Here is a 22,903-nt window from a genome sequence, read left to right as displayed (position 1 = left end):
TACCTATCGCGAAGTCGTAGTTGTTTTGTAGCGTTAACCTTAGCTCGGAATATGCTTCATTTAATCAACATCCATAGAATCACTCTTGGATTCGTATGTTCACGCTCAGGCTACTAACTCCATGGTTGGCCAAGGTCTGGAACCACCGAGATGCAAACGATGCAAACAAGCTCGATAGCCCCAGCCCGCCTTATCTGCGATCTGCGGCGCAACTTCTTCTTCAGCGCAACAACTTACACCTTAAATATGGACGGATTCGACGAGGAAGCTTTCAAGAAGTTCTTTCCTTCTGGCTTTGGCAAGCAGGAGAAATCAATCGATGTCGAGTCTCAAATTAATCGGTCCAAACGGACAGAGATCTCAGCGTCCGAGCCGCTCGCCGAGTCCGCGTCCGCCACAGCTGGACCTACCGTAACGGAGAAAAGGCCACAAGAACCCAAAGACAGTGATGATGACTCTGACGACGATGATGATTCTGAAGATGAGGATGACGAGGATGAATTTCCCGTGTCGCACGAGCTGGTCTTGAAGACCCATGAGCGCGCTGTTACAACCATGACAGTAGACCCCTCGGGGGCGCGACTAATCACAGGTTCCACTGATTGTACACTGAAGCTCCACGACTTTGCTTCTATGACGCCCTCGACCATCCGCGCATTCAAGTCTGTCGATCCTTCCGTGAAGAAACAATCGGCAGCGCAAGACACCCACGCCGTCAACTATGTCGCATTCAACCCGCTTGCTGCCAGCCATGTCCTCGTCGTCCCTGCGACAGCGCAGCCGCGTATCCTGAGTCGAGATGGCGATACACTGACCGAGTTTGTGAAGGGTGATATGTACCTTCGAGATTCGCACCATACAAAGGGCCATACCTCGGAGGTATCTAGTGGCGTTTGGTGTCCCACGGACGAGAACCTCTGTGCTACGGCTGGATCGGACAGCACTGTGCGTATTTGGGATGTCAATGTTGGCCGCTCTCAGAAAGAGGTGATTGTTCACAAGTCGAGGGTTGCTGGGTCTGCTGGTCGGACCAAGATGACCGCGGTGGCTTGGGGCTCTCCGAAACAAGGAGGGTCTAATATCCTGGTTGCCGCGGCTCTCGATGGAAGCTTGGCGATGTGGAGTGGCAATGGGCCTTTCACCCGGCCTAGTGGCGAAGTTCGGGAGGCGCATACCCGAGATACTTGGACGAGTGGCCTGGATATCAGCGCCGACGGGCGCCTTATTATTAGCCGAGGTGGAGACGACACTATCAAGTTGTGGGATACACGGAAGTTCAAGTCACCAGTTACAACTGTAACGCACAAGTCAACATCCTTCCGGTATCCTACCTCGAACATCCAATTTTCGCCGAGCTCAGCGAATGTCATCGTCGGCTCGGAAACGGGTCACTTGCACATTCTCAACCCTGCTACGTTGAAGCCAGAACTAGTCACGCCCGTCACGCCAGGGTCGCCATTGATCACTGTCTTATGGCATGAGAAGCTTAACCAAATCTTGACTGGCTCTGCCAATGCGGAAACACATGTGCTCTATAACCCAACAATGTCTACCAAGGGTGCCGCGCTGGTTATGTCCAAGGCACCCAAGCGTCGCCATTTGGATGACAACGCAACCCTTACGACAGACCTGTCGTCCGGACTTGCTGGTGACTCGGTGGTCGTCGGCTCCAATGGTGTCCCTCATTACAGCTCTGCAACCTTTGCTGCGCGTCACCCGACGATCGGATTGACGGCGTCTGGTCGCTCCAGGGATCCACGTCGCCCACACATGCCGCAGGTGACGCCCTTTGCCAAGTCCCAGCCTGATGAGAAGCATATTCGTGATAATATTCCTCTAAGTTCCATGCGTGATGAGGACCCGCGAGAGGCATTGTTGAAATATGCCGAAAAGGCTGAGAAGGACCCTATCTTTACCCGCGCGTACAAAGAGACGCAGCCAAATGCCATCTATGCGGAATTGAGTGATGAAGAGGAGCCGGGCCCGGAGAAGAAAAAGGCACGTCGATGAAAAGGGATCTAAATCAGATCTATGTATTATAAGACCATGAATTGAAAAGTACGCTTGCCTATGGACTTATATGATGCGAATCAACTATGCGTTACAGTTGCCTGTAGCAAACTGTACTCTCAGTTTCAACCATAGCATTCTACCTGAAGACTCGGTTCCATCTGTCTTTTATAGGATGATGACTGGCTATCGGATACAACAAAAGAGGACCTGTATACTACGTCTTGACATTTAAGTAAACTTGGTAGTCGATTCCTCATAGGTTGGCTATGACGATTCTAGGTCGCGATATATCCCGGACACGGGAAAGCGCTAGTATGGCATCTCGACCTGGCTATTAGACTCACAGCCACGAAGTTAAAGACCTGCCTAGTGACGGTGATCTAGGCATCCAGAAACCAAGAAAAACCCATAAGCTTATAGGTGTTCTCATGATATCAATATCACAAGACGCGATATCTCCCAATTTGCAAAGCTAGTTCTGGTCTGACATTTAGGCTGCACTATAGCTATCCATATAGTTGAGTTTTACTATACTTAGGCCCCATTAATGGGAAAATGAGAATTCATCGCATAGACTTCATCGATGAAACAAGCTGCGCATGGCATCCCTCCTTGCGTAGGCTGCTGTGGAATGTTCCCCTCTTTTCTTGCGCTGGGCGAAATGACGTCCCCCAAGAGTCGATCTGCAACTGCACTTTGAGCGCGCACTACCAATTACAACCACCAACACCGACCGTACGGGCTTTGACCTCGCGCGTATTTTGGCTTGAGCGCGCATTTACTTGCGTAAGTCTGGCGACTAGCGGGGTCCTTGCAAACTGATTAGCTGGTGCATTTAGCGCAAGGAGTGGAAAAGACCTAACTCTTTAGTTAGTTACTGGCCGTTTGGTGCTGACACAGCATCTCTCCGCTCGCTGGGCTTCGCATCTCCGCGCGCTGCCGTCAACTCTCTCCAACTTTCTACACGCGGCTACGAGGCACTTTCGGAAACGACAGTTGACCGGATTCTTTCCTTCTGTCTGCTCCAAAATGCTGTCTATCGCGCTGTGAAAAGCTTCCCCCCTTGTACCTACCCTCAGCCTGATTCGAGACGAACTATCGGCGATTCAAGAGTTCGGCTTCGGGCGGCTTTCAGGAGGACCTCGGGCGGGACACCCGAGTTGACCACCGCGCTCGCATAGTTTCGGTGTTGTCTATATTCTATCGACGAGATGGATATATCACAGCATCCCCTGGTAGCGGGCTTGCTCACCTCACTCGCCTCTGCGACTATCGCGCCTTCCGCCGCAACCCCGTATTTAACCTCCTATCCACAGCACACTTATGCCGCGTTCTCGAACTCAACCTCGCAAGTCCCTTCTAATGGCGATGGCGACAACGATGGCAACATGGAAAGGTGGTCATCGCTTATCGGTATTGTGACTGCTCTGATCGGCAACGTGTTGATCTCTATGGCGCTCAATATCCAGCGTTATGCGCACATTCGGATCGCACGAGAATGGGAACAGAATAAGATCAAAAAGGAAGCTGGGCGAAGAAGGACACGGTCTGGAGCATCCAGTGCGAATCCGTATGGGACCGTCAGTCGGGGCCGATCGCAGGAACAGGATCGGCACAATGGACATGGGGAATTTGAGGCTTATCGCGATGACGAAGATGCGCCTCCCAGGGGAAGACATGGCACTCGGGACAGCGCGCGCGATTCTTTTGCATCCGATAGCACCGATCGCCCTGACGAGTCGGATGCCCGGAAATCTTACCTGCGGTCACCGTACTGGTGGGCTGGTATTATCCTCATGGTTCTGGGTGAGACTGGAAACTTCCTTGCCTATGGCTTTGCGCCAGCCTCGATTGTGTCTCCACTGGGCGTCGTTGCCTTGATTTCCAACTGCGTTATCGCACCCTGTCTACTCAAGGAAAAGTTCCGACAGCGGGATTTCTGGGGCGTGCTGGTAGCTATTGCTGGAGCTGTGGTGGTTGTGCTCAGTGCCAGATCTTCAGAGGAGAAAATCGGCCCCGGTGAAATCTGGACGATGATCACTCGTTGGGAGTTTGAGCTTTACCTGGGCTTGACGATAAGCTTGATTATTGGTCTTATGTGGGCCAGCTTCTCATACGGCTCGCGCTCGATTTTGATCGACGTGGGGCTTGTGGCATTATTTGGTGAGTAATTGCATGATAATACAATTTGAAGATTATACTGACTCTGTCTATCAGGTGGATATACAGCTCTGTCTACCAAGGGCGTCTCCTCATTATTGTCATTCACGTTGTGGCATGTCATTACATACCCAATTACCTATCTGCTCGTTTTCGTTCTTGTCTTCAGTGCCTTGATGCAAATCCGCTACATCAACCGAGCCCTACAGCGCTTCGACTCTACTCAAGTGATTCCAACCCAGTTCGTTCTGTTCACGCTCTCCGTGATTGTCGGTAGCGCCGTTCTCTACCGTGATTTCGAGTCCATGTCGGCTGGCCGAGCAGGGAAATTTGTGGGAGGATGCGCCTTGACCTTCCTGGGTGTCTACTTCATTACCAGCGGTCGTGTACGTTCTGACGACGAGTCCACCTTTTCTACAGACGATGAAGAGGAAGCTATCGGCTTGCTGGATGGAGAGCGATATCGCGACAGAATTGACTTGTCTCCACCCGCGCAACAATTCCGAGCACCAAAAACACTTGCCATCGATCGCGAGGAAGAGGATGCTGTTCTGTCCCCAACGGGTTCACTTACAAGCCGCGGTATTGATGGCATCGATGATGATCAGCTCACACCCCGAGGTGCCCTTTCCGGGGCCCCATCTTCTCCAGCGGGCTCATTGACCGCCGAGTTTCCTCCTTCGGGGCCATCTCTGGATCACCTATCACCTCTACGACCACCTTCCCGTATGTCTAACCCTTGGGCAGACTCTACCGATGCACCCCTTGAAACCCCCAAATCCGACCTCGAGACTTACTGTCAAACCACCCCACCTGGACCACAAGTTGATGGTGGTCAGGAGTCAACTGTGCTTTTGCGTTTCCCCCTGCACCCGGTATCGAAGAGGACCCGGCAAACAGGTCACCTGTTCCTCGACGGGCCTCCACTCCTACTGGGACAGACCACGTTCACAACACCGATAGAAGCCACACGGTTCTGGAGACTCCTTCGCGACGAGCAATGCGCAACTCTATTTCCAACCGCTTTTCCCCTGGACCTCTCCTTCCTACTCTTTCTGGCGGATTTAGCGCCGTCGTTGCGGAATCTCTGCGTCGTGGTGAGGGTAGCCCATTGAAAGATCGTGCCCGACGAAAAGCGGGACGCCGCCGCCAACTCGATGGTGCCTTTGACCAGGAGCCAGCTCGCTATCAAGATGGTGATCTTGGAGTTGATGGCCTCGATCATCCTCTGAACATTGCCACCGCGCGGCTGCAATCTGCCACCGGTCTGGCCGCACCGCCCGTGGAGGGTGGACGGTCAACTCCTGCTTTGGCTACGGAGATCTCTGCCCCTTCAACTCGGAAAACAAATGAGGAAGTCACTCGCCTACGCAGCTTCAGCGACTCGTGGAGTGGTGGGCTTGCATGGCTGGGCGGTGCTCTGAGATTGAATCACCAAAATCAACCCGTGGATAGTGGTGCGGTAACGCAAGGTACCCCGACTCCGGAAGGCGATCAGGCCATTGGCGAGAGTGGTCATAGCCACAATGACGCTGGAAACACCGAGGCTGACTCTCGGTGATAACTGCAGCCAGGAGCATAGGGAAGAAGCCCCCGTGTTCAAAGCCGTACATGAAGAGTGGCCGGGTCACTCTAACCATACATACACTCCATTTTTTTTCCTCTTGTTTTCTGTTTTACCCTTTCCTTCGGCGGCTGGTTTCCTTTTATTCTGTCCATATACTTTGGTTTGTAATTGGCATTGCATTCTGCGGGGTACATTCTCTTAGGCATTTAATATCCCTCTCATTGTGAATTGTTTTCTCGGCATGTCTATCGTTGGGGAAGGCTTATATTGCGAGTTTTCCTTCATATCCACTCTAGCAATGTTTCTATTTCACATCCTTGTACAATCTATTCTTCTCCGGCTATAGCCAATTCATGGTACCTGCTTCCAAGTCGTCTTAATCTCCCGATGAACTCTATTAGCGAAGTTCGGAAAATTGCAATGCAATTCTTGTGCATGAAATACCTGCCCACCGTCGAAAACCCACGATGCTCATAGGTGGAAAAAGGCTTAAGACTAGGGTGAAACAGAAGTACCCGTTGAAGAACAATCCCCATTCTCAGCATAAACCCCGGATAAAATGTCAGGCAATTCCTCGGCGATTCCCTAGATTTAGCCGCTTAGTCCATCTTCCCCGCCTCTCCAGTCGGACAAGTTTATGAGGAGAGGTGGAGCTCGCGTCCATCCCTGAAAAAGCGATCTCCACAAGGACCTCTGGAACAAACGGGATGGGCGCCCAGCCGAGAGTGGCGGGCTCCTCCTCCGTTTCTTTATAGTCCTAGTGCCCAAACACTAAACCGAGAACTACCAGATGAACAATTTCACTGCTGCAGCTACCATTCAATTCGTGATCGCTTCATCTCCGACCCATCCCTGGACAGCGAGCTAAGGATCTAATTATTTCTAATATCCGCTTTACTCCAATGGCGCGAGGGGGTATGGCCCGACGCGATAAACCCCGAATGCATTTTCCCCGCGGGGTCAAGCAATCGATTTCAAGCTGCAGCTCTTTATTATGACTGCATTAGCTCGCCTGATCGTCGGGGGAAAATTTTTTTTTCGTAGACTCCAGGTTTTCCAATTGTGCTGGGCAATTGACTAAAAGCTACATAGCTTTGTTTCTTGTTCTTTGAAGAGAAAAGCCCTCTCCGGATCATCCAAGATGATGGTCAAGGGTCTTGCTGGCAGCTTGCTGCTTGCGCCGCTCATTGCTTCTGTCGCGGGCAAGAGCACGCCAATCTACAAGGATGCCAGTGCATCGGTCGATAAGCGTGTTAAGGATTTGTTGGGCAGGATGACGATTGAGGATAAGATGGCTCAATTGATGCAAGGTAGACTTTTGGAACTTTTGTGGATTGTCCGGATCCAATTGCTTGCAAAGTGCTAACTTGTATTCGCTGTAGGCGATATCACCAACTGGCTGAACCAGACCTCGGGCGCGTTCAACTATACTGGGCTCGTGACGAACATGGAGATGAAAGCAGGTTCCTTCTATGGTATGAGTTCCCAAGAAAATAGACTCCATTGGGGATCAGAACTAAGAAATTACTAGTCGGATACCCGGTTGCCTGGGATTGGATTGCCGATAACATCAAGAGAGCTCAGGATTATCTGCTTCAGAACACCACCCTGGGAATTCCGGCTCTTGTTCAGACAGAGGGTATGTATAAAGCAAGTAGATGCCTATGGATTGAGGAACCCCAACTGATTATTCCGTCAAGGTATTCACGGATTCTTGGTCGGCAATGCAACCATCTTCAACTCCCCAATCGCATACGGATGCTCCTGGAATAAGGATGTGAGTAGACGAAGCTCTTTTGAAGCCAGTTGCCAATACTAACGATATCCCAGCTTGTTGAACAAATGGGACAGGTTATTGCGCAGGAAGCCCAAACCCTGGGTGTCAACCAGCTGTTCGCACCCGTTGTTGACTTGGCTCGTGAGCTTCGATATGGACGTGTAAGTACTGATCACAACCCTTCATGGCAATTTTAAGCATACTAATAATTGAGTCCGTAGGTCGAGGAAACATTTTCAGAAGATTCATACCTTGCTGGCGAAATCGGTTATAGCTACGTCAAGGGCCTGCAGAGCAAGAACGTCTCCGCCATGGTCAAGCACTTTGCCGGCTTCAGTAACCCTGAGCAAGGATTGAATACCGGTCCTGTTCATGGTGGTGAGAGAGAATTGCGTACTACGTGAGTGGTTCTATACAACGCCGGTCATGGCCTATTATACTAATTACGGATTAGCTGGCTGCCTTCCTTCAAGCGTGCCATTATCGATGCCGGTGCCTGGTCCATCATGGCAGCCTATCACTCGTAAGGGCACCATTCGCAAATAACTCAAGTCGATACTAATCTATTGATGCTAGATACGATGGTATCCCAGCGGTTTCAGACTACCACACCCTTACCGAGATCCTGCGAGAGGAATGGGGCTATGACTACTTTGTGATGACAGACGCTGGTGGCAGTGACCGACTTTGCAGTTACTTCAAGCTCTGCCAGAGCAACCCCCTCGATATGAATGCAGTCACCACGGAGCTCTTGACTGCCGGAATTGACGTCGAGATGGGAGGTGGTTCTTTGTAAGGCATCACATTCAGAAATATGATGATCACTGAGCGTACTAACCTTTCAACAGCAACTTCCAGAAGATCCCCGATCTGGTCAAGTCGGGCAAGCTCGATATTGCAACTGTCAACACTGCCGTGTCCAGACTGCTTCGCGTCAAGTTTGAGATGGGTCTCTTTGAGAACCCGTATCCTGCTGCTCCAGAAGGCAAGTGGAGCAGCCTGATTAACAATGCCGCCGCCAAGAAGGTTGCTAGAGACCTTGACAAGGAGTCCATTGTGCTTTTGGAGAACCATGATTCAACTCTTCCTCTGAAGAAGTCCGGCAGCATTGCTGTCATTGGCCCCATGGCCCACGGATTCATGAACGTAAGTCTAGACCTCATACTCGTCCTTTGGTAAATTATGTCTAACCTCGTGCCTTGATTTAGTATGGAGATTATGTCGTCTACCAAAGCCAATACCGGGGTGTTACTCCACTTGACGGCATCAAGGCGGCAGTCGGATCCAACGCTGAAATTAACTACGCTCAAGGATGTGAGCGATGGAGTAATGACGAGTCAGGATTCGCCGAGGCCGTTGAAGCAGCCAAGAAATCCGATGTTGCTGTCGTTGTCGTCGGAACTTGGTCGAGAGATCAAAATCAGCTGTGGGCAGGCTTGAATGCAACGTGAGTGAAACTGTATCTTTGGCTAGCCACAAGACCCCACCCCAAGAAAAACATTAATCAGACCCTGACTCCACAATAGAACCGGTGAACATGTCGACGAAGATGACCTTTCCCTGGTCGGTGCCCAGGGCCCGCTCATCAAGGCTATTGCTGATACTGGCGTGCCGACCGTAGTCGTTCTCTCCAGCGGCAAGCCTATCACCGATACATGGATCTCCAACTCGACAGCTGCTCTTGTTCAACAATTCTACCCATCTGAAGAAGGTGGTAACGCCCTTGCCGATGTCTTGTTCGGCGACTACAACCCCTCGGGCAAACTCTCTGTTAGTTTCCCCCGGTACGTCGGCGACCTTCCGATCTTCTACGATTACCTGAACTCGGGCCGCTCGATTGGCGATTCGGGCCATGAAGACAGCAATGGGACCCTGGTTTTCGGGCACCAGTACGTCCTCGGCAACCCACTTCCCTGGTATCCATTCGGCTACGGCAAGAGTTACTCCACTTTCGAGTATGGCTCGGTCAGCGTCGACCGAAAGACCGTTTCTGCCTCCGACAACAGCGTTACCGTGAGCGTTGATGTGACAAACACTGACAAGACTCGGGATGGCACGGAGGTTGTTCAAGTATATGTCTCCGACGATATTGCTTCCGTTGTGGTTCCCAACCGCGCACTGAAGGGCTTCGAGAAGGTTGTTATTCCAGCTGGCACGACCAAGACTGTCAAGATTCCTATTCTGATCAAGGATATCGGTCTGTGGAACACTCGTATGAAGTATGTTGTCGAGCCCGGTAACTTCACCGTTCTCGTTGGTAGCAGCTCGGAGGATATTCGAGGAAACGCTACTTTCACCGTGCGGTAGTTTCCGCAAGCACTCGCTATACGCGTGTTCTTCTTCACTGAATGCATTTAATTAAATGTTATATTTGAACTTCAGAATTTATTTTCAACGCTGTCTATATATGATCCCCCAAACGCCGTAATTATGCAATATATGTAAATAAAAATCATTAAACCCAAGACATGCGTTTATCCCACGAGTTGGGTGGGTGTGAAGTAGTCGTCTCATCAATCAATAGCCACCGAGGTTGTTGGTGGTCAGGCTCAACTCTCGTCAATGTCAGTCGCTTAGATGCGCGTGTCGATTCGACGCCCTGAGAGGCTAGAGGCAATGTAATTTCTTCAAAATCAGAGTCCGTGTCTTGCTCCAAGCTAAGAACAACCTCGATTGCTTGCTGGTCCTCGATAACCTTGGGATGGCGCTTGGCGAAGTAACGAGCGTATTTGTACAGAGACCAGTAGCAGCTGAACACGTTGATGAAAGTCAGAGCGATCTTGTAGAAGGTGTAGTAGAAGATCAGGACAATCCAATCGATGCGCTCTTTCTTCAGGCGAAGGTGGATCTCGTTGAAGAGGATGACGTTGATGATGTACATGCCAATAGTGACACCGAGAAGCATGCCGCAGAATCCGGGGCGGACAATAAAAGCGATGGGAAGCATGAATGGTGCAAGAAGATAGATAAGTGTTTCGTAGACCTGTTTGTAACCGTTAGCCCTTCACTCTTGGTGCGTTGCTTCGTTGGTAAGAATAAAGCTCACCTCTTGGAAAACACAAAGCTTGGCACCGATTTCCCACCATCCCAGCTTCCAGCTCGTTAGGATATACTTCATGTCATAATACATGCCGACGACGAAAAAGAAATTCCAACGTTTGAATCGCTGCGAGAAGATAGTCATCTCACCGAAACCTCCACGACTGCCACTGCCGCTGAAGAAAACCGAAGAAGGTGTTTCAGTCTCCACAAACACCGAAGAGCACATTGTGATACGTCCTCCAAGACGGCGGCAGCTATCTCCAAAGAACCAATCCTCAGAAACCGAGAAACCGGGATGCTCGTGGAAGGTCTGCTTCAAGAAATCCGTGTTCCAAATAGAGATAGCACCGTGGGGGAAAGTTGCACTTCCAAGTTTGCCGAAGAATGCTCGCTGAAGACCAGACATTTTGTACTCCAAATCCTGTGCTTGTTGACAATAGGTACCCTTCGAGGAGTTCGGGCCGACACTCTTAATGGTGTATCCAATGCACTTGACTTTGTCTTTGAGACGGTCGCTGACGATAGGGAAGTTAGGAGGCAAGGCACAGTCATCGTCGATAAGGAGGACATTTTCGAAACCCTTGGCAGCGTAACAACCGGCGAATTGAGCGACGATCTTCGATCCAATGGGTACCCAGAGATGATTGACGCCGTAAGGTTGGCAGACTTCCTCGGTGTTGTCCAATGGGGTTTCAGAATTGCCATTGGCGATGACGAAAATGTTCTCGGGTGGGAAAATCTCCAATGCTGCCTTGAGAGTTGGACCGATGATATTGGCGGATTTGTAGCATGGAATCAGGAGAGCGGTATTTTTCGCATTCTCAACGTTTTTCTCGAGATCGACTTCTGACATCTCATCTTTCTGCGGAGGATCCTTTTCAAACAAAATCAAGAGAGGAAGGAAAGCGTAACTATCTCGACGTTAGCTTTTCCGGCTGTGCATAGAGCATGATGTCGGTATACTCACAGAGCAGCAAGACCAATTGTAATGGCGTATCCTCCCTGAATGACAAACTTATTCGCAACGACCCAATATAACCACCAAACGGCACCTTTCCAAAGTGGCATGCCAATCAAGACAAAGTAGACGAAGAGAATGAGAAGGAGGTAAATGGTATATTCAAACAAGACGCGCACCCAATACTTGCGATGCAGCGCAACTCCTCTCGCTTTGGCTTTCTCGTATACATCTTGCATACTACTGTTGCGACTATGCTGGGTGCGAGAGCTAACCCTGCTGTTGATGTGTGTCGGGCTAAGAGCTGCATTTTTGATCGGTGTAATTGGTTCCTTTTCAGAGAGAGTGGGCGATTGAAAAGGCGTTAAAAGAGTAGGGGTCCTGATTTCCTCCCATACTGGAAACGCCAAGTTAGATTACTGTTTATAATATTCGAACGAGGATATGTACCTTGTAGTTCGGGGGGATTAGTTTGAGGCCGCGATGCAGGAGCAGGCCTTTGGACTCTCCGGGTTGAGAGACTGAAAGATCGACTCAGACCTCCCTGTTGCTTCTGGCTTGCCGCTGCGGCCAGATTATATGGAACTCGGTCGTTTCTAGGGAGAGATTTCTCCCATTTCGTCTGTTCCCAGGGCGAATCGAACTTGGCAGTGGCTAGGAGTGGCCTCGGGATAGGCACATCCTCCACAATGGAATGCCGGGCGTTCCTCTTGATCGACATTTAGAGAGTATAAGGTATAATAATGAATGGCTTGAGTGAATTGAAAGACAGGATGGGCGAGCCCAGTTAAAAAGAAAGGACGGTAATTGCTGTCACCAGAGAAAAAAGAGCGTGAAATTGGGGTCGGGGCCAGAAATGGGAATCCTAACTATTCTATAAAAACCTCTATCGTCGACACTACGGGCAAAATCTTAGCCTAGTAAGGTGGACCTCAACACGGTGTTTATGCCCCATTGTGTATTCTAATCCTGGACCTTGATCTGGATTTCTGGATGATCGCGGAGATGCCTTGAAAGGGTCTTCGGCCTCGGTGCCTTCATCTCCAATCCCAGGAATCGAATTACCTAAATTCGAGAAAAACGCGGTACCTGTCATGTTTTTCGGCCATTCCAGGATAGGACCATGGAGTTTCTATGCATGAACCAGATCCGGTTCATGTGGGTCACTCCGTAACGGTGAACCTCGTGGTTAGGGTTGATTGGTGATAGGACTTTTCTACCTTCCCAAACGGAGATTAGTGGGGACATTTTGTGAAGATGAAACACGCTTGATCGCTGACAGCCCAGTTCATGCTGTATTTATGGCGTAGCCATTAATAACTTTTTTTCTACTTTAATATATTAGCGGTGGTGGACTAACGGCGTTCCCTTTGCTCTAGTTCTCGGCCTCCAAGCTATTAGGCCGCCTAGGGCTGGGGGCCATTTAACAACCACAACCATATGCAATGGCAATATAATTTTGACAATGATAAAGTGTTGCAAGTAGTGAACCCCTATTGAGGTGGCAAATATGAGAATTTTTCTTCGGGTACAGGGTCTTCGGGTTGTCTTAGTTTATCCAATTTTCTTTTTCCATGAAGAATCAAGATCGGTCAATCGGTTAGCAGAGATTTTAGCGTAGAACACCAGCCTTACAAACCCCCACTCACTCATTCGACCAGTGAAAAACTATCGCGATGTCTTCCCCTGGAGATCGTCAATCTTGTTTCCTTGTTCTGTTGCTACTAGAACACTTTGACCGGCCTATGATGTGGGCTGAGTCTCCGGTAGTGTACCGCCGGATGGCGTCGTAATGGTAGTGGAGAGAGGTTGCGCCGAACTAGGAAGTATCCGAGATCCACATGGAAAACCCGAGAACGTAGACTTGGATTCGACCCGGAAACCGCTAGGGAAATATGATCTGGGAATCTAAGTTTTAACGTGGCGAAGTTTACCTCAATCAGTGATGTTTTTTGGATATCAAAATCAGCCCCTAAGCCGACACGAACCTTTGACCGCATTTAGTATCAGTCGCGAAAGATCTCAAGAATCTAAGCCACATGGCACTAAAATAAAGTTTCAGGCACCGAGCGGCTCATAGTGCCGTAAATTGTAAGCGGATCGGCTTTTTTTAGGCCGAGCTGAAGGGGGCGAAAAAAAGCCTAGGGTGTGTGCTTCCAGATCGACATAACTCAATCTAACATGCAAATACCCTTTGAATCAAGAATATAAACAGTTTAGTTTGTGTACTTTACTGCTAGTAACAGTAGTGTATAAAATAAACAGCTATGTCAGGATGTGGCTTGCCCATGACGTATCCTAGTTCGTAGACTCCGCATCGTGGGTCTCATCAGTGATCACGTAGGTGTGTGTACAGTATGTACAAGCTTCGATGACCCTAGAAAGTAGAAACTATTCTATATTAACTCAGCATGGAAGTCGGTGTCAAGCCCAACCGCGCATAAGCATAGTAAGCCACACACACACACACACACACACACACTGTTACTAGCCTTCATAATGCTCGCTGCGTTGAAATCAACAATACCGACTAGCACAAAATCAGCCACTGGCGGGTTGACGCGCAATCGACATAGTCGTGTTCACCGCAGTTTACGAGGGAGCTGCCGAGGTGCCCACAATCTATTGATCGCAAAACAAATGGGTAAACTGTGGCGATCATCACGACATTAGGCGCAAACTTAGCTTCAACTTTTAGTGGGGCCTTTCAGCCTTCCGGCAACCCCGGCAAGAATAATAATTCATTGCCTACCAAATTGTGCTCAATTTGTGTAATTCGAGCCCTACCTCGAGTTCTAGTTGATCTAGACCCTCCTACGTAGTATATACAATGGACTTTGCAAGGAAGGTTGTTCACGGGAAACTCTGATCTTCGCGCAAATTTTAGAAAACGATCTTAATTGACCTTCGAGTTGAACTTACAGCTACAATAACATAGGTTCTGTGGAACCCCACATAAGGAACGCGAAATATTTCCACTATGTATAGCTAACTCTCTAGGATCTCGAAACAGATTGCGCAAACAACTTAGCTTGGCAGGTCCGACGGCTCCAGCGATCAAAGGTTATCTCATCAATGCTAGAATCTTTAGGGCTGAGGCGATGAAGTGATATACTCAAAGATTTACCCGTGGTAGGTAAACTTAGAGCCCAGACTCTAGGAAAATGGCCGAAATATACTATACTCGATGTAAATATTACGAATAATGGCATCTTTTAATATTAGAACTTTTGGTTCGTTCTCTATGTGCCCCTCTAGCTTGACTAGGAATTTTCAGGGAGCTAGCTCCTCTTTTCCTTTCTTGGAGACGTGCTGGGGAGCTGACGTCTTCTCCCTCGTTTCCAGCGACATATGAAACTAAAGCTTCTGCCTACTGGCGCAAAGTCGTCAGTAGATGGGTGGAATACTTTGGATTGCGTGGCAAGAATCACGCGATGGTAAGGAAGTATATTCCTTGTGGAAACCCATTTGGGTGGGTAAGAACTTGAGTTTATTTGCTCAAGCATTCGGAGCTACCTATACGACTTTAGACTACTTTCGAACATCTACTTTCAAAGAATGGCTCTAACTTAGGATCATCCTCATAGCACTACAAAAAAACTCACGTACCACGACGCCAAACCTAATTAGGACCGAACCCAACGCGGGAGCAGTATATAGAACATTTGATATATCTGTGTTTCTGTATGTTAGTGAAAGTTCAGTTTGCGTAAATAGAGCTAGAAAGAAACCTAGGCATAGCTAGATAATTTAACCTCTCCTATTTCCAAGGATCTTTTAGAATCTCTTCCTAATTATCGTTTAGAGAGCCCTAGCAAGATCACTTATTTTATCCTTTAAAGCATAACTAATAAGAATATTTAGAATTTTAGTTAGGGATTGAAGCTTATAGGAATCCACTGTATACATAGCCGCTACTCGGGGGTAATCTTAGTATCATTGTACCGTTTCATACTCGTCAGGGAGGTACGTTTCTAATTAGACTTGTCGTTGCAGTGTCACGGAAAGTTCTTGTAGTGCCATGAGTATGAGCCTCAAAAGAATGGCATTAAGTTACTTGTGTACATGTACAATGGAAGCTACTACGCTGAGTCCTTGGCATAGTGTAACATGATGAATTTCCGAATCAACACCGATAAATAAAGACATGAGTGATCGTAACATTTTCGTATACTTCAAGTACCCGCATTTTCCAGGCCTTCAGGCTCCGACCCTGAGGCCCTCCTAACAGGCGCTTTGCCTGATAATCCATTCCCCGGTTGTGGCGAGGGGGGAAGCTCAGGCCTCTTGCTGCCCACAACAGGTGTGGTCGGATTACTCTGTCCGTCTGCCGTGCGACCTTCTGCACGTCTCGTCTTCGCGCCCTCTTTCAACTTCTCCCAGCGATCCCGATACCGCCCAAGGACCTTGTTGAGCTTGTCGTTTTCGCGACCAACTCGGTCCAGCTCCTGCTCACCGCGACGGAGTAGTTCCTCCAGCTCTTTGACTCGAACATCGGCATCCGCAGCAGCAGGCGCCGCGGTGAGAGTTGCTGTAGGGGATATGGCCGCTGGGGAGCCCTGTGCATAGAACTCTGAAGCTCCAGAGCTATGGTGATGCATCGCTCTCAGGGACTGCTGTAGTGCCATAGACGAGGACTGGGCATTGACTTCCCACATGTGTAGACGCTTGGAAAGAGTATCTGATAGTTGTTTTAGGGCCTGGTTCTCCATCTGCAGTTCTTCCAACGTCTTGGAATTTTGTAAAGTCGTCAGTTTGTCCGAGGCACCACGGCGTGATACCCGGGAAACACTGCTGATACTCTGTCGCAGCTCAGGAGATGACGGGGTTTCTCGCGCATCTACAAAGTCATCCTCGCCTTCCTCAAAACTGTTTCGACGCGCCTCTTTCTCAGCTCGAGATAGGATGCCCGCATATGACATCGTGCCTCCCGTGGTAGGGACAACATAGAAGGACTCTGCAGGGTTGCCCGGGCCAGAGCCGGGCATATCATGGATTGAGCGCAGAGCTGCTCTCGAAAACAGCCGGTTCACGTCTGGCTCCTTGAAAGTATACTTGCGGTCTGAAGTTGCATGATGACGGTCAAGCTTGGTCTCTGCGGGGGATTTGCGACTGGCTGATGCAGTCTTTGCAGAATCTTCAGTTCCCAGAGGGAGACCTGCAAAGGCTAAAGGTGCAGAAATTTTCGAGATCAAACCTTCAAAGGTAGAGTAAAACCGCTGGAATGAATCCTCCGTTGTTGATGGTTGATCTTTTGACGGCGTTGGGTCGACTCCGTCCGGAGGCACGACTTGCTGGGACGTGATATCTGTGGGACTGGGCAATGGCGGAGACCAGGGTTGTCTAGGAGTGCGACTATTCTGATTTTTCGTTGAGGCGTCTCGCGGTCTATCTCCTGTTCTAATTCTTGATGGGCCCTCGGTCATCTTTGCTCCAGCTTGTTGTGTGGAGAGAGTCGGTGATACCGGGGATCCACGACGAGGATGGGCTGGTATGCCTCTTGCAGATGCAAGATTACTGGCGATGGATGAAGATTCGCGACTCAATATACGAGGATTCCCTGGCAGCCTCGGAGGTTGATTTTGGACATCCTGGCTTGCGGTCTTGGCGGTTCGCGCATCTGTCGCGGAAGACTGCGCAGCTGCGTTAATCGGAGAAGCTGCGGACGTTGCTTCAGCAGCCGCACTGGCGGGATGCTCATGTTGGAATCTCAAGATCTCGGCTAGCTTCTTATGGTGGTGTTCGAGGAGCCGCAATGTACGAAGAGCCTTGGGCCGATAAGGTCAGTACTCGATCGGGTTGCAAGGGCAAGGGCGTCCTCGACGTACCTCTTGATCGGAAGTGCTCTGAGCTGCGGTCGCAAACTCACCGGCAGCCAGATCATGCTCCTCGCTAGCGGCGACGGGATTAGACTTGCGGGTTTCGAGGACGGCGTTGCGTGCGTGGGTGTGGGCCTAGATTTGGTTAGACCGATGCACACAGCCTACACGGAGGTGGGAGAGTGGGGGAAACCCGATCTTACCAAATTCAGCGGAGCAACCTCCATGGTTGGAGGAGAGTCAGAATGTGCATAGGCCAGGCATCAAGTATTTCCTTGAATTAGGACCGGGGAATGCAGTGGGGAGCAAAAGTAGGAAAGAGTGACGCCATGGGAGGAACTGGGGAGTAGCTGATGCGGAGAAAGTTGAATACGAAGTACGAAGAAAGTCCCGTGGCTGATTACGAGAGTAACGGTGTATTGAGATTACCAAGTAGATGTAATGTACATGTACACCTATACTTACAAGTACTAGTATATGGTAACACCCAGGTCAACTGGCACCTGTCATATTCCATTTTGGAGGTAACGTTGGATCAGATATAATTCTTAATCTAGATCCAAGGTAGTATCCATCTACCACAATGGCCTTTTGACTGCTGAACGCAGCATCGGCCGACCACAGGCGTCGCATCCGCATTCTGGGCAGTGGAGTCCATAAGCCGTCAAACACATGGGACAAGTTTGCTAATTAGCCATCTATGAAATAGTTGTGAATGAGTATAGGTCTGTCAGATATTACTGTAAATATCTCTCCATCTCAAGTTTCTTGTATTTCTCGTAGTTGAAACAGGCTGAAGCATGGTACGTACGGGCGTAACACCTCGGTATTTCTCCACCTGACTGACGACACCTGACTAAGTGGCTGACGGGAGAGTCCAGACAGTCCGCTGCTCCTCCCCTCCGCCAAGTGGAACCCTCACCAGGGGAATTATCTTGTCCTTTCCTGCTTCTTATGCTCCTTATGCTCTTCTCTCGTTACTAAACAATTATCCCCGGGGGATTCGCTGCCTGCTCACCTCACCCCCCCATGCGGTGGTCTGACTCGCGACTCCCCGTTCTCTCACAACTGCCCGCCCGGGGCTAATACTCCGCGCGTTGGACAACATGGCCGACTCCGAATCATCTAGCCTGAAAGGCAGCGGCAGCAGGACACGCCGAGCCTGGACGGTATCAACAGAGTCCGAAGCAATGGACAGCTCCGGTCGAAGCAATGGTCGCTCTTCGAATGATTCCAACGAACGACCAAAAACCCAAGGAGGTGAAGCTCCGGACTCCGCAAAGGCTGGCTCCAGCGGTTTCTCGAAGCTCATCAGCTCGCGTCGACGACGGAAGAAGAAGAATAACAACGGCGAGCTAGTGGCCGAGGTACCGCCAGTGCCTGGGCTTGTCACGGAACAGGACCTCCAGCAAAGCCGGTCCAATGAATCTCGCAATAGCAATTCCGCCGTCCCGTCATCCAATGCCAGCTCGGTCGCGCCGGAAGGCGAGGTCATCAATCTCTTGACTGACGATTCTGAACCGGAGCGGTATGCGAGTCAGGTCCTTATGCTTAGCTTCTTCTGACATTGAGACTAATCCCTTCTTCTCGGTATAGACCTCCACCGCTCACCTCTCACAACTCCCATACGGGTTTCTATACATCCTCCTCCCCGCTCATCAAAACGACCTCGGTCGATGCTGGGGACCTGGGAGCAACCGAAGCAGATCCTGAATCTACGGTCAGCGGTCCAAGTGCGACCGGGTCCGAGTTCGCCCCAAGTGAGCCTGTTGATAACCTCTCGAGGCCAGAGACCCGATCGAGCATGACGCTAGATGTCCCAGCAGATGCCGGCAGCAGACGCCGCAGTACCTCGCCCGGAAGACGGCTCAAGGATGCGTTTGGCTCGTCGGATAAGAAGAATGCGAATGGGAATGATGACGCTTCATCCAAATCGGCCGGCAGCCGAAGTGGTCGAAGCTTGTTCAGCAGCCGACGGAGCAGTTTATCTTCGAAACGGGCACAAGCAACACCGGAGGCGCCCCCGCCTTTGCCTCTGCCTATTCGCACCGATCTGACAGAGGATAAGCCTCCTAAAAGATCATTGGAGGCGAGTCCATTGCCAAACACCCCTCCGCATACCGCGATACCGGCTCCTGCAACCACGGTCACTCCTCCAACGCCTACAGAGCATCGTCCGCTCAATCCTCAAATCATGTCAGAAATTGTAACGGATTCGCCCGAGTCTATCCAGTCCCGCAATTCCATATCAGGGGCCGAGGCTGGCATCACAGTAAGCCCCTCGGGCAACATGATATCACATCGAAGGGTACGATCTGCTTCTGCGGCTCACGGCCCTAGCAAGCTATCGACGTCCGTCACTGCGCTGACCCCCTTGGAGGAAAGCAAGACGCCAAAGGGTGGATCAACTCAGCAAAGTGGCTTTTTCTCATCCGTATTTTCCGTGGCCCAGAATGCGGCAAACTCGCTGAGCAACACCCTCAATTCCCAGCAAAGGAGCCGTACAATCTCTCAGGCTCCGACCCCTGGCGTCGATACCGCACCGCCAGAGGAGACCGATCAAGCTTCGGACGCGGCCAAAAAAGGCGAAGAACAAAAACCATCGACTGTGGAAACTCTTGGCACTGGCGACTTGAACTTCAGCCATTTGGGTATTGATGCCGCTTCTGGAGAAGTGGTCTCCTCTGCCGACGGTGTGGTCGCCTCAAAACCAGCGACGCCGGTAGGGAAGCGTAAGAACACGGCTGTTTATCAGCGAGATGAAGAAGCCGCGAAGCTTGAAGACCAAAGGGCGGCCCGGGCTGTCAACATGGCCTATGAGAAGCTCGAATCCGCTGCGGTCAGCGCTCCTAGTGACGATATCTTGGATCTTCAATCAACAGTGTCTTTGCCCAAGGAGGGCATAATGACTGGTGACCAAACTCCTCCTAGTGGCAGTGTTCTTGACGGAGATATTGGCAGCGGCGGTATCAAGCGCAGTGGTAGTGTGCGTAGTCGACTTGCGCGCCGTCATCGAGGCTCTTCCGGGGCAACAGCTTCGACAATTGGTGCAATTGGTGCCAGCGCCCTAGCCCTCGGCGTGTCTGGTGTGAACTCCAGTGTTCCCCGGCTAACAGGCTTCGCTGTTGCCAGCAAGAAGCGTAACCGGGACTTCCATCAGTTGTTCCGGAGCGTTCCCGAGGACGACTATCTGATTGAGGACTACAGCTGTGCGTTGCAGCGCGAGATTATCCTTGCTGGTCGCATCTACATCTCTGAGGGTCATATCTGCTTCTCCAGTAACATCCTTGGGTGGGTCACAACTCTGGTTATCAGCTTCGACGAAGTTGTGGCTATTGAGAAAGAGAACACGGCTATGGTTTTCCCCAATGCAATTGCTATTCAGACTCTCCATGCTCGCCACACCTTCCGCAGTCTGCTTAGTCGAGAGTCGACCTATGATCTTATGGTCAACATCTGGAAGATCAACCATCCATCTCTCAAGAGCTCTGTCAATGGCACTCGGGTGACCAATGGCACTGGCGACAAGACTGAGAAAGTGGGAGAATGCGAATCGGAGAGCGAGGAGTCTGACGAGGATGAGATCTACGATGAGGACGAAGAAGGCGATCATGCTGATAGCTTCTTCGAAGCTGGACCCAGTGCCAATGCAAGCGAGAGGTCACTGCCAGGGCGGGCCGGTTTGAGCCGTCAAACCTCAGGTCTTTTGGCCAACGCGGCGGCGCCAGCCGCTGGAGCGAATGGCAATGGCGAGGCGAAGAACGGTGACAAGGCGGGTGCCTCTAAGGAAGCTGACTTCCCGGGTCCGGCAACGCACGCTCCCACCGAGTACACTGAGGGCGATGGGCAATACGAAAAGGTCATCAAGGACGAGATTATTCCAGCGCCGCTCGGAAAGGTTTACTCTCTTGTCTTTGGTCCAGCGTCTGGAGAGTTCATCACCAAATTCCTTGTGGAAAACCAAAAATCGGGCGAATTGCAGTTCGAAGGCACAGCAAAGGGCCTTACCAACGAAAGCAGGATCAGGAAGTACTCCTACATCAAGCCTCTCTCTGGCTCCATTGGTCCCAGGCAAACCAAGTGCATCAGTACTGAGAATCTGGATTTTTTGGATTTGGAGAAGGCTGTCCTCGTCACTCTGAGCACTCAAACGCCCGACGTGCCTAGTGGAAATGTTTTCGCCACGAAAACGAAGTATCTTTTTACCTGGGCTCCTGGTAACCAAACACGCTTCCTGATGACATGTAACATCGAGTGGACCGGCAAGAGTTGGCTGAAGGGGCCTATCGAAAAAGGTGCGATCGACGGTCAAACCACGTTCGGTACTGAGCTTGTGAAAGCTTTGAAGGTCGCCGTCGTCCCCCGCGGTCGCACCAACGGTGCCGGCAAGGGCAAGGGTCGCCGTAAGAAGGGCGATGCTGCATCCAACGATGAGGCCATGAGCGCCTCCTCGAAGGCAGCTGCAGATACCACATCCAGCCAGACTGAGTCTTGGGGCCTCTTTGAACCAGTTCGCCCTCTCCTCGAGCCGGTGACTAGCATGCTCAAGCCTCTGTGGAGCGGGAATATTGCAATCCTATTTGCAGGGATCTTGCTCTACATGGCATTCTTCCGATCCCCGTCCTCTTCATCCCGGCTCGGTCACGATGTCGGTTTCACTGGTCTCAGTCTTCCTCAAAGGCTCGCTGCGTATGAAGAAATGTGGCGACGTGAGGAAAGCGAACTTTGGAATTGGCTTGAGGATCGCGTGGGCATGGATGGAATGGCATTCCCAGTGCTTCATCATCACACAGCTGAGGCCCAGGCAAGCCGCCGAAGCTCCCGTATCAACCCAGCAGACGAGCGTGATCTCATCGCCCGGCTTCGCGAAGAGCAGGTCTCTGACCGGGAGATGGATCACGCTATCCGGACGACACGTCAGCGGCTTGACATTCTCGAGCAGATGATGAGCAACCGTAAGGCGGAGCGAATGCCTGCTGGAGAGCCCATTCGAAGCGAGCTATAAGCTCCTTGCCATCTAAATGCACCGTTTCTTCCGATATTGCCTCTCATGCGTACCCAGTCTGCATCCTGAAATCATCCCCACCGCAACCTCCAATCTTTACTCTACATCTCTCTCATTTTGTCCACCCCCTGGTTCCTTCCCTTCGAGGAGTCACGATACGGCCTAACATCCCGGTCGTCAATGACTCCCGTCACTCTCATTCACCTCCATACGTATCGACAGTCATTCTTTCATGCCCCGTACTTGATTTTCCAATCAAGGGGCAAGCAACCTTTCTTCATGTACATGAGCACCAACTACTTTGTCCATCCCGGCCGACACATGCCGAGGCTTTTCATTTTCTTGTGTTATTCTTAAGCGGTCTTCTTTGATTCTCTGCCTGCTGTGTGGGTTCTACTGTACAGTATCCTCTGAAAACAAGCTAGTGCGTGTTTCTCTGCTATTCCACTGGGCAGCATCTGAGCGTTTTGCGTGCAATCCGCCCTTCTTCTATCTTGTCGGCTCGATTCGGGTGTTTATATGTCAGGCGAGCGTCAAATAGCGTATATAGATACATTCATTG

The 22,903-nt window shown here is 50.6% G+C and overlaps 6 protein-coding genes across 6 annotated transcripts; 4 read left to right on the top strand and 2 right to left on the bottom strand.

The window, feature by feature from the left end:
* Nucleotides 1-159: 159 nt before the first annotated feature.
* On the top strand, nt 160-2,010 carry N7496_004184 (WD40 repeat domain-containing protein; the record flags this gene model as incomplete). Its single annotated transcript, XM_056697115.1, has 1 exon — nt 160-2,010. One exon carries the CDS (start codon nt 160-162, stop codon nt 2,008-2,010), a length of 1,851 nt encoding a protein of 616 aa, XP_056559327.1.
* A 1,214-nt stretch (nt 2,011-3,224) lies between these two features.
* On the top strand, nt 3,225-5,734 carry N7496_004183 (DUF803 domain membrane protein; the record flags this gene model as incomplete). Its single annotated transcript, XM_056697114.1, has 3 exons — nt 3,225-4,176; nt 4,231-5,007; nt 5,115-5,734. The coding sequence occupies 3 exons, from the start codon at nt 3,225-3,227 to the stop codon at nt 5,732-5,734; spliced, it is 2,349 nt and encodes a 782-aa protein (XP_056559326.1).
* Nucleotides 5,735-6,881: 1,147 nt separating this feature from the next.
* On the top strand, nt 6,882-9,824 carry N7496_004182 (uncharacterized protein; the record flags this gene model as incomplete). The annotated part of the gene is made up of 11 exons (XM_056697113.1): nt 6,882-7,050; nt 7,123-7,215; nt 7,272-7,379; nt 7,441-7,517; nt 7,571-7,678; nt 7,739-7,917; nt 7,972-8,040; nt 8,094-8,309; nt 8,366-8,663; nt 8,726-8,964; nt 9,044-9,824. The coding sequence occupies 11 exons, from the start codon at nt 6,882-6,884 to the stop codon at nt 9,822-9,824; spliced, it is 2,337 nt and encodes a 778-aa protein (XP_056559325.1).
* Nucleotides 9,825-9,972: 148 nt separating this feature from the next.
* On the bottom strand, nt 9,973-12,238 carry N7496_004181 (uncharacterized protein; the record flags this gene model as incomplete). The annotated part of the gene is made up of 4 exons (XM_056697112.1): nt 9,973-10,500; nt 10,564-11,470; nt 11,527-11,914; nt 11,968-12,238. 4 exons carry the CDS (start codon nt 12,236-12,238, stop codon nt 9,973-9,975), a joined length of 2,094 nt encoding a protein of 697 aa, XP_056559324.1.
* A 3,454-nt stretch (nt 12,239-15,692) lies between these two features.
* N7496_004180 (uncharacterized protein) lies at nt 15,693-17,563 on the bottom strand (the record flags this gene model as incomplete). The annotated part of the gene is made up of 3 exons (XM_056697111.1): nt 15,693-17,285; nt 17,346-17,471; nt 17,540-17,563. The coding sequence occupies 3 exons, from the start codon at nt 17,561-17,563 to the stop codon at nt 15,693-15,695; spliced, it is 1,743 nt and encodes a 580-aa protein (XP_056559323.1).
* Nucleotides 17,564-18,442: 879 nt separating this feature from the next.
* On the top strand, nt 18,443-22,341 carry N7496_004179 (GRAM and VASt domain-containing protein; the record flags this gene model as incomplete). The annotated part of the gene is made up of 2 exons (XM_056697110.1): nt 18,443-18,864; nt 18,933-22,341. The coding sequence occupies 2 exons, from the start codon at nt 18,443-18,445 to the stop codon at nt 22,339-22,341; spliced, it is 3,831 nt and encodes a 1,276-aa protein (XP_056559322.1).
* Nucleotides 22,342-22,903: the final 562 nt, after the last annotated feature.

The sequence above is a fragment of the Penicillium cataractarum genome (assembly GCF_028827025.1).
Source record: "Penicillium cataractarum strain IBT 29864 chromosome Unknown utg000002l, whole genome shotgun sequence".
NCBI lineage: Eukaryota > Fungi > Ascomycota > Eurotiomycetes > Eurotiales > Aspergillaceae > Penicillium > Penicillium cataractarum.
This window is presented reverse-complemented; position numbering and strand designations above follow the sequence as displayed.